Source organism: Myxine glutinosa, chromosome 12 (assembly GCF_964187855.1).
Source record: "Myxine glutinosa chromosome 12, kmMyxGlut1.1, whole genome shotgun sequence".
In the NCBI taxonomy this organism is placed as follows: domain Eukaryota; kingdom Metazoa; phylum Chordata; class Myxini; order Myxiniformes; family Myxinidae; genus Myxine; species Myxine glutinosa.
In genome coordinates, this window is record NC_136272.1 from 46,373,663 (window position 1) to 46,383,727 (window position 10,065).

The 10,065-nt window shown below is 44.6% G+C and overlaps 1 protein-coding gene across 2 annotated transcripts in view; it reads right to left on the bottom strand.

Moving 5' to 3' along the window:
- Positions 1-9,016, bottom strand: part of APLF (aprataxin and PNKP like factor) — a 45,064-nt gene extending 36,048 nt beyond the window's left edge. For both annotated transcript variants that reach the window (XM_068132543.2, XM_068132542.2), the window contains exon 1: positions 8,806-9,016. In XM_068132543.2, coding sequence (XP_067988644.2) covers positions 8,806-8,907 — 102 coding nt within the window. In that variant the 5' untranslated portion in view covers positions 8,908-9,016. The remainder of the gene's footprint in view (positions 1-8,805) is intronic.
- Between the last annotated feature and the right edge of the window lie 1,049 nt (positions 9,017-10,065).

The following is a 10,065-nucleotide window of genomic DNA, read 5'->3' on the forward strand; positions in this document are numbered from 1 at the left end:
CACCATTCTCACACCACTTCCCTTCCATCTCGTCTCTTGCACACAACATATGTCCACTCTTCTTCTGACCAATACTTCCACCACTTCTCCTGATCTCCCTGTCATTGTCCCTACATTCCATGTCCCAAACCTCAGAAACCGATCTCCACTTCGGGCTGTACCCTGCCCACATGTCGTTGTAATTGTCATGGTTCTCTTTTTGAGGCAATGTTTTTATGGCCGGATGCCCTTCCTGACGCCAACCCTCTTAGTCGCCTCTTACGACACGCAGGGATACGGTGTACCTATTCTTATCCAGGGTACACACTGGGAAACGTTTAAAACATGGAAATTCTGGGGGGTGGGGGGGGGGGGGGCGGCGTCAGCATCACGGCTGCGGTTTAAACATATTTAAATAAATATTTAAACAAAACCATGAAAAACTATCTGGGAAAAGTGTCTAAGTGAGAACATGGATTTGAGAAAGCAGGAGCAGAGGTGAAAGAAAAACGAGATATAGGGGGCGGGGCACAAGTCGAGACGAGGAGGCCGCACGAAACACCAGGCCGCACGAGGCGCACGAGGCGCGAACAAAGAAACGACTAATTACACACAAATTTGCAACAACTACAAAACCAAAACCAAATGGAAACACACAATAACACATACACAACAAAATACGCAGCGGAAATTTGATAAAGAAACGAACGGGAAAACACTCAAACTTTGATGCCGTGGAGAGATCGAAGCAAGCGCTGTCGCTCGAGGGACCGAGGGACCGGGGGAATATACAAAATTATATATACAGTAGTGATATTTTGCAGAGCAATATTAAAATATATAAAACAGAAGGAGCCCACAAACAACAACCACAGCCACGATAACAATAATTGAGTGTCATAAAAGATCCTTATTTTCACGTGTTTTACTTCATGTGTTTCACGTGTTTGTTTGTGTATGTAGAGCATTCAGATTGTGATACATGACAGGTTCAACGTTATGTCCAGCCTGAACGGCATAGGAATCAAAATGGTGGTGTGTGGAGTTAGCCGTCGTACCGCCGTAATGACATCACATCACCCCTGTCATGTGATCAGATCCTCGGCTCTGATTGGTGTACGTTTGAGGGGACATACATACATACGGACAGACAAACACTGTTCTAGACGGCTTTGCCCTATGGGCTACGCAGTAAAAAGGATACAGATATGGAGAAAGTTTTAACCACCCCGGCATCCCTCCATCCACCCTACTAGAGTCCAGAAGCATCATGCACAAAACAGTCAGAGACCTTCCCTCTACCCTATGTGGAATATGTAGATGTCATGCAGATGTACAGTATGAAGAGTTTACAGAGAAGTCTCGCTCGGGTCACCATCGTGGAACAGCCCAATACTGGATCATGTATATTGATTTTGTGGAACTCTCCCAACTCTTCAGTCGTGCAACATGAACAAACGACCGAGATCTGTTCATCTTCTGCATTGGAAAGATGTGCCCTATATTCTTTGCAACCAACTGTCCCAATTATGCAAGGTACATGTAAAGATACCATCTGAATCTCCTTAACATTGAGACATCCTGGTGCTCGTGATGTCTTGGTTTCTCAATCAGTAGTGTCCTTGATCTTGGGCATTTATTATGATTCGTTGTCCTTCCCAGTTGAGCTGACCTCTTCTTAGCCATTCCAATGATCCTTCTTTGTCTATCCCCAATCTGTCCAATTATTTTTTGTATTTTTCTGCTCTTTTGTCATTCTCCAAGTTGTTGGTGTATATTTCTTGATATTTCTTTTTTATATATTTATTTTGTCTTTTTTGCAAATGTTGGAGCTGTATTTGTTGCTGTTTAATTTTCCTGTGTGGCATCTTCTATTCGCATCTGTTTTTGGAAATTCTTTGCAAGGTGAGTTAGGGATACCTTTTCAGGTTTGTTGTTTTCATGTTTGTTTACAAATTGCATCTCATGGTCTGTTGAGCATTTCACATACTCAGGTAGTCCTACACTCATCGCTCTGTGCACCTGGTTGAGTTCCATCAGGCTACTCCCTCCCTCTCGTCTCGGCAGGTACATTCTCGGGATGCACTGGTTTTTGTAAAACATTTTGTGGATGGTAAGGAGTTTTCTTGTTTTGATGTCAAACTTGTTGATTTCTGATTGGGCCCAGTTTATTATTCCGCAGCTATATTGGAACACTGGTACTGCGAGCTGGTTTATGGCTTTGATTTTGTTTCTTGGGGAGAGGTATGTTTTCAGGATCAGCTTCGTTCTACGTAGGTATTCTTTGGCGATTGTTTTGCGAATGTGTTTGTAACATATTTGATGGCCCTCTTCTACTCTGAGGTATTTGTATGATGATTCGTTTTCTAACTGCTGTATTGTTGTTTCAACATCTTTCAAGGTTTGTGTGTGTCCAGGACATAACCTTTTCAATAACCATTTTCAATAACACAATTTAACAACTGACCAGGTCACTCAACTCTGGACATGCTGCTTCTACTGTCTCAACAATGGATGGAGGTCCTCAATGTCAAACAGGAAATTAGAGCTGTCTCCCTTAACATATCATGTGCCTTCGATACAGTCTGGCACACCGCTCTGCTCACCAAACTCTCCCCCTATGGTATCCATGGAAATCTCCACGCATGGCTTGCGGATTTCCACTCTGGTCGTAGTCAACGTGTGGCCCTGAATGGATTTCTCTCATCTCCCCTTCCTGTTCAGGCTGGAATTCCCCAAGTAGTGTTCTGGGCCCTGTGCTTTTTCTTGTCTTCATCAATGATATCCTGGATAAGAATAGGTACGCCGTATCCCGGCGTGTCGTAAGAGGCAACTAAGAGGGTTAGCGTCAGGAAGGGCATCCGGCCATAAAAACATTGCCTCAAAAAGAGAACCATGACAATTACAACTACATATTGGCAGGGTGCAGCCCGAAGTGGAGATCGGTTTCTGAGGTTTGGGACATGGAATGTAGGGACAATGACAGGGAGATCAGGAGAAGTGGTGGAAGTATTGGTCAGAAGAAGAGTGGACATATGTTGTGTGCAAGAGACGAGATGGAAGGGAAGTGGTGTGAGAATGGTGAAGGGTAGGCAGGGACAGAAATACAAGTTTGTGTGGCAAGGGTGCCCGGAGGGCGTGAATGGTGTTGGTGTCCTGTTTTCTGAGGAGTTTGTAGACAGTGTGGTGAGTGTGACTAGAGTGAGTGATAGGTTGATGATGGTGAAAATGATGATTGGAAAGCTCTTGGTGAACGTCATCTCGGGATATGCTCCGCAGGTTGGTCGAAGCGATGAAGAGAAGGACAAGTTCTGGTGTGCGATAGAGAAGCTGATGGAAAACGTGAAAGATGAGGAAGTTGTTGTGGTAGGAGGAGACCTAAATGGACATGTGGGAAGGAGTATGGATGGTTTTGACGGAGTTCATGGGAGTTACGGATATGGTGTGAGAAATGGAGAAGGTGAAAGGATTTTGGAGTTTGCTGATGGAGCTGATTTGTTGATTTGTAATACTCAGTTCCAGAAAGAGGATAATAAGCTTGTTACATACACGTCAGGTGGGTCGACGACAACCGTTGACTACCTGATGGTGCGTAGGCGAGATAGGGGGCACCTCAGGGACACAAAGGTGATCCCGGGGGAGGAGGCTGTTTCACAGCACCACTTGGTTGTCTGCGACGTAAGGGTGAAAGGTGCGAGGAGAGCTCGGCGGGTGAAGTACCAACCGAGAATGAAGGTGTGGAGGTTGAAAGAGGTGACAGTAAGGGAGGCATTAAAAGAGAGGCTGAGTAGGGTCGAGGATGATGTGGTTGAGCTTAAAAGTGGTTGGATGTCAATGAAAGCTAGTCTGTTGGGAGCCGTTGGTGAGGTATGTGGATGGACAAAAGGACCACCGAGGCACTCGGAAACATGGTGGTGGGATGATGAAGTTGGAAAGAGGATTGACGAGAAGAGGAAGAAGTTCAAGGAGTAGCAGAAGGCGAAGGGTACGGGAGCAGAAACAGCAGAGCATGAAAGTTATAAGGCAGCCAGGAAGGCTGCAAAGAAAGAGGTAGCAAAGGCGCAAGAGGCATGTAGGAAAATGTTCGGAGAACGCTTGGATTCGGAAGAGGGTCAGAAAGCAGTATTCAGGATTGCAATGCAGATAGCGAAAGAGAGGTGTGATGTGATGGGGGTGAGTTGCTTGAAGGATGAAGTGGGACAAATCGTTGTCGACCCAGATGGAATTAAAGGAAGATGGAAATGATATATGGAAATGCTGTTGAATACAGAGAATGAATGGGATGGCAACATAGAGAGTGACCCAGTTTTGGGACCGGCAGAGAGGATAACTGAGAAGGAAGTTGAGGAAGCGATAAAAGCAATGAAGGGTAGAAAAGCGGGAGGGCCGACAGGAGTTGTGGGAGATATGTTGAAGGCAGCAGGAAGTTGGGGTGTGAAGAGAATGACAGAGATCTGTAATCTGGTGGTGAAAAAAGGCCGCATTCCAGTGGATTGGGAACTGAGTACCCTCGTCCCTCTATACAAGGGGAAAGGTGACCCTCTGGAGTGTGGCTCGTACCGAGCGATAAAGTTATTGGAGCATGGAATGAAGGTATTGGAAAGGGTGTTGGAGAGGAGGATAAGGAAGAAAGTGAAGATCGACGAAATGCAGTTTGGATTCATGCCAGGAAGAGGAATGACAGACGCGCTTTTCATTGTGAGGCAGTTGCAGGAGAAGTACATGGAGAAGAGGAAGAAGTTGTTTCTTGGGTTTGTTGATCTGGAGAAAGCATTCGATCGGGTTCCACGCAAAGTATTGACATGGGCATTGAGGAAGTTAGGAGTGGAGGAATGGTTGATCAGAGTAGTGATGGCAATGTACAAAAGAGCGCGCACAGCTGTAAGGACGAAGGACGGGAACAGTGGTGAGTTTGAGGTGAAGGTGGGAGTGCATCAGGGGTCGGTACTAAGTCCACTACTATTTGTAGCTGTAATGGAGGTGCTGGCTCAGAACGTAAAGGAGGGTTTACCATGGGAGTTGTTGTATGCAGATGATCTGGTGTTGATTGCGGAAAGTATGGATGGACTGAAGGAAAAGATGAACAAGTGGAAGGAATGTATGGAGACAAAAGGTCTGAAGGTGAATATCGGAAAGACGAAGGTGATGGCAAGTGGTAAAGCATGTGGTGAATTGGAAAGAACTGGGAAGTGGCCCTGTGCTGTGTGTAGGAAGGGTGGCGGAGTGAACTCCATTCAGTGTACAGTGTGCGCTGAGTGGGTTCATCAAAAATGTAGTGGTCTGAGAGGGTCATTAACCAGTGTGGCAGCTACATTCAAATGTAAGGTGTGCACAGAGGGAGCTGCAGATGGAGGAAATGTTGAGTTGGATCTTGGAGACGGCGTGAAGCTGGAAGGTGTGAAAACATTTTGCTACCTCGGAGACATGCTGAATGGAGAAGGTGGATCAGACTCGGCAACGGTTGCTCGAGTGAGATGTGCATGGAAGAAGTTTCGGGAATTGAGTGGCGTGCTGATGATGAGGGGAGTGTCGTTGAAGCTGAAGGGAAAGGTGTATGCTGCATGTGTGAGAAGTGTTATGATTTGTGGGAGCGAGACATGGGTAATGAACGTAGAGCAGCAACGAAGGTTGGAAAGGGTGGAAATGCGAATGGTTCGACGGATGTGCGGAGTATCGTTGAGAGAGAGGAAGACAATTGATGAATTGCGAAAGATGATGGGAATAGAGCCTGTGATTGATGCTGTGAAGAGGAACAGGTTGAGATTGTTTGGTCATGTGTTGAGGAAGGATGAAACTGACTGGTTGAGAAGAGTGATGGAAATGAATGTAGAAGGAAGTAGAAGACGGGGAAGACCGAGAAAGACTTGGCTAAAGATGGTGGAAGAAGAAATGTGGGCAAGGGGGTTAACAAGGAGAGATGCAGAAAATAGGGCAAAATGGAGAAGATTGTCATGGGGACCGCAAGGCTAACCCCGCTCTAGCAGGGAAAATGGCCTTTAAAATGCATGTTGTTGTTGTTGTTGTGTCAATGATATCTCTGACTCTCTGGAAATCTTCTCTATCTCTTTGCTGATGACTCCACTCTCTTCCGCTCCATTCTTCATCCCTCAGATCGGCAGTCTGCAGCCTCCTCACTCTCTGCAGACCTGGACAAAATCATAGACTGGTCAAACAAGTGGAACATGCCTTTCAATCCTGACAAATCTCACACTCTTACTATGTCTCTCCGAAAAGACCGACTCGACAACCCTCCCATCTACTTTCTCAACAATCCTCTCCAAGAAGTTCTGTCACTCAAGCTTTTGGGTCTCACTATCTGCCATGATCTTTCCTGGGAAAACCATATTTCCAAGCTGGCCTCCAAAGCCATTCGCCAACTGGGCATCCTCCGTCATGTGAACTCCTTCCTTGGCACACCTGAGCGCCTCACCACATACAAGGCGTTCATGTGCAGCTCAATGGAATACTGCTCTCCCCTCTGGGCTGGTGCTCCTGCCGCACACCTAGCTCGGCTTCACGCTGTTGAAACCAAAGCTTTCATAATCATTGGAATCTCCCGCGATTAAGCCGATTGTGAGGGCCATTCACTCACTCACAGCAGGCAGGTTGGTGCTCTTTCTGTCTTCTACCGACTCCTATCCGGCCTTGCTCCCTCAGCTCTATCTGTGCTCTGTCCCCCAAATATTCCTACAGGTCGCACAAGATCTGCCAGCAACCCTCTTCTGGTGAAATTGCCAAAATCAAGACTCTCTGCTCACCTTCACTCTTTCATTCCTCTTTACTCCACCTCTGGAACAAACTCCCTCACTCTCCTCAGTCCCACTCCTCCCTCCAGGTCTTTAAAACAGCTATTCACCACCATCTCTTATCTTCCGTCATCCAAAACCTTTATCTTTTCTACCCCTGTTAATTCACCCCAGATCCACTTTTTTGAAATTCCGACTTCTTTCCTGGAAGTCCTAGCAGTATCCATGCGTTTTATACCTCTCCCACCCTCCCCCCACTCCACCCCCCACGCTTCCCATGCCTCCTTCCCCCAAGCCCTCTCCCTCCCACAGATCTCCTGATATCCTTTTTCTCTGCTGTTGTACTTGTGTGCTTCCCTCTCTCTCCCCATCTTGTCTCCCGCTCCCTTTATTGTATGTTTTGTGTGTCTGTTTTTTTTTTTTTGTGATTAATGTTAGCTCTTACATGAGCCTCGATCTTGTATACCAAAAAAAAAAAGTCACAGTGAATATAAATCGGCCTTGTCACTTGTCAGCCCATCCTCCATTGTGCTGCGTGAGATAGTTGGGTTTTTTGTTTATTTCCCATTGAGCTTCAGTGTGTCTTTCGTTCCATAACCTTTTTTATTTGAACTTTTGTCATCAAATTTTCAACAAACCTTTATTTTGAGAATATGGAGAACGCTAATCCTACTATTAATTTGCAATTGGTGCCTGGCTTTGACACAATACAAATTTTTATTACGAACCCAAGGCATCAAAAAGCTACATGCATGGAAAAAAAACAGTTTCAAATGGAGCACCTCACCACCTTTAAAGCATTTAAATTGCATCAAATGTGGCAATAAATGTGAGTTGTTGTGAATTGTTGCAAGTGGTGCATTGGGGAATGAATTCAGTTGGGGAATAAATTTCGTCAGATAAGCAACTACTCAAAGGAAACACTGCATGTCCTCTTTATTCCGTGGGATTGGCATATCACGGAGGACTTCTATTCTCGAGGGGTCAGCCTCGAGTCCGTCTGCAGTAACTAGATGCCCGACATAGTGAACCTCCTTTTCCGCGAACTTCGCATTTGGTAATTCTTTCTGGTTGTCAGTTTCCATCTGCCTGGGTTGTTGGCCAACATCACTACAATATGCAAAAACGGATCCTCTTAACTACAGACCTATTGTAAAACAAGGTCATGGAATCTATCATTGTAGTTGACATCGAATCCTTCCCTTACTCCAAAGGACTGATCTCAGATCATCAGTTTGGCGTCAGACCTGGTCATTACCTCCGCCACCAAAGGTGGATGGAGGTTATGTTTTCACCCCTGTCTGTCTGTCTGTCTGTTTGTTTGTGAACAAGATATCTCAAAAAGTTGTGGACGGATTCGGACGAAATTTGGCAGAGATGTAGCGTATGTGACAAGGACGAAATGATTAGATTTTGGTGAAGATCCGAATTCGGATCCGGCTACTAGAATTTTTAAAGTGATTCTTCACCATTGGGAGATAGGGCCAAAAACTATACATAGCAAGATATCTCAAAAAGTTGTGGACGGATTTGGACGAAACTTGTTGGACCGGTTGTGTTTGTGACAAAGAAGAATCGATTCAATTTTGGAGAATATCCGGATCCAGATCCAGCTAGTAGAATTTTTAAAGTGATTCTTCACCATTGAGTGATAGGACCAACCAGGCGGAGGTATGCTCACTACTCAGTGCCGTTATAGTTGTTAATTTAATCATCCCAAGTTTTCACTGTGTACGTAATAAATAGAAGCTACCGAAAGGACATATCCAGAAATTAGTTAGGCTTATTTTGCACCGTATTACAACGAATTGTATTGCTACTGACAGGATGAACAAATATGACCTTTTATAGTCCAAAACTTTCGCAACAAAAATTGAGGTGTATCACACCGATAAGTTCAGCTCAGATGATGCCTTCAAATTCTGAGATTTTTTTTTTTTCTATATTTTGCGGTTATTAAAGAAGCTTGACTCGAGTCGGCATTTAAACGAATACGGCATTCCCGAACTACAAAAATAATAAACAATATCGGTACAGCACGTTCAGTTAAATGGATAAAATGCATGCTCGGGTGACTCACGCATAAAGGAGGTCCTCGACCAAGCTGGATCGGTTTAGCGAGACATAGTGCTTCTGAAGGTGCTGCTGGACCACGCACAGCACGAAGCTGAACCAAGGCCATGTTGTCCTCAAAAACCTTTGGTTTGCCTCCTCGGATTGCCTCCAAAAGCGCACTTCCTTATTCCTCACCACCCTTCCTATTAGTATTACCATTGAGTATTGTATTAGCTAAAATGTAAACATTTTTTTCTCTTTCTAAATCGGATTTTTCTTCTTTCATCGCACTAAATCATTACCTCTTGTTTCTATCAGTCATACGGTGGAGGGATATATAATTTAAAACAACTTTCTTTTTACCTATACACCGCCCGAAATACTGCAGCAATATATTTGTCTTTTTAACTCTACTAACGGTCGTGTGTCAGAAGAGAAAGATATTTTGCATATTGTAGTCACGTGATTCCCCCCTCCCCGATCTTGGGGAGATACTTCAACGTCATGATCCAATGATCCCTTCACAGACCATGGAAGACCATGCGGTGGTCGAAACGGACCACGGCCTTGTTTTGTGGTGTCTTAAGTTTTGAATCCAGTGAGAGAGATCTTCGCAGAGCATTACCATGGACTACGACCCAAAAGGAACACTGCAATGGTAATGTCAATGTGGATTTACCGATTGTCAATTGTTTGTTTGATACATACACAGTGTGGTCAAATGTTTCACCATATCAAGGAAATGGTAGAATGAAGATCAAGGAATTGGGGGTAGAGGGGAGTAGAAAGCAACGGGTGTTTACAATTGTGAATGAATAATAATGAAGTTGTTCGTCTCCCAATATGCGGGTATCAAAAAGTGGAACGGAGCCCTCCCAGGTGTGTGTGTGTGTGTGTGTGTGTGTGTGTGTGTGTATATATGTGTGTGTGTGTGTATATATATATATATGTGTGTGTGTGTGTGTGTGTGTGTAATATCAAATATGTCACACAATATGTGTGTCAAATACAGTATGTGTACAATATGTGTATATAACCACCTTTAGAGGCCATTTTTCCCCGCAAGCGGGGGTTGGCCTTTTTCGGGAACCGTGGTAGTTGTTGTTTTTCGGTCCCCTTTCAATATGTGTATATAATGTGTGTGTCAACTTCGGTCAATATGTGTATATAACCTATAATAATGTGTCATGTGTGCATACAATACACAGCACAATCACAATGTCATGCACAATATGTGTGAACATAATACACAGCTCATGATGTCACGCAAAGCATGTGTATATAA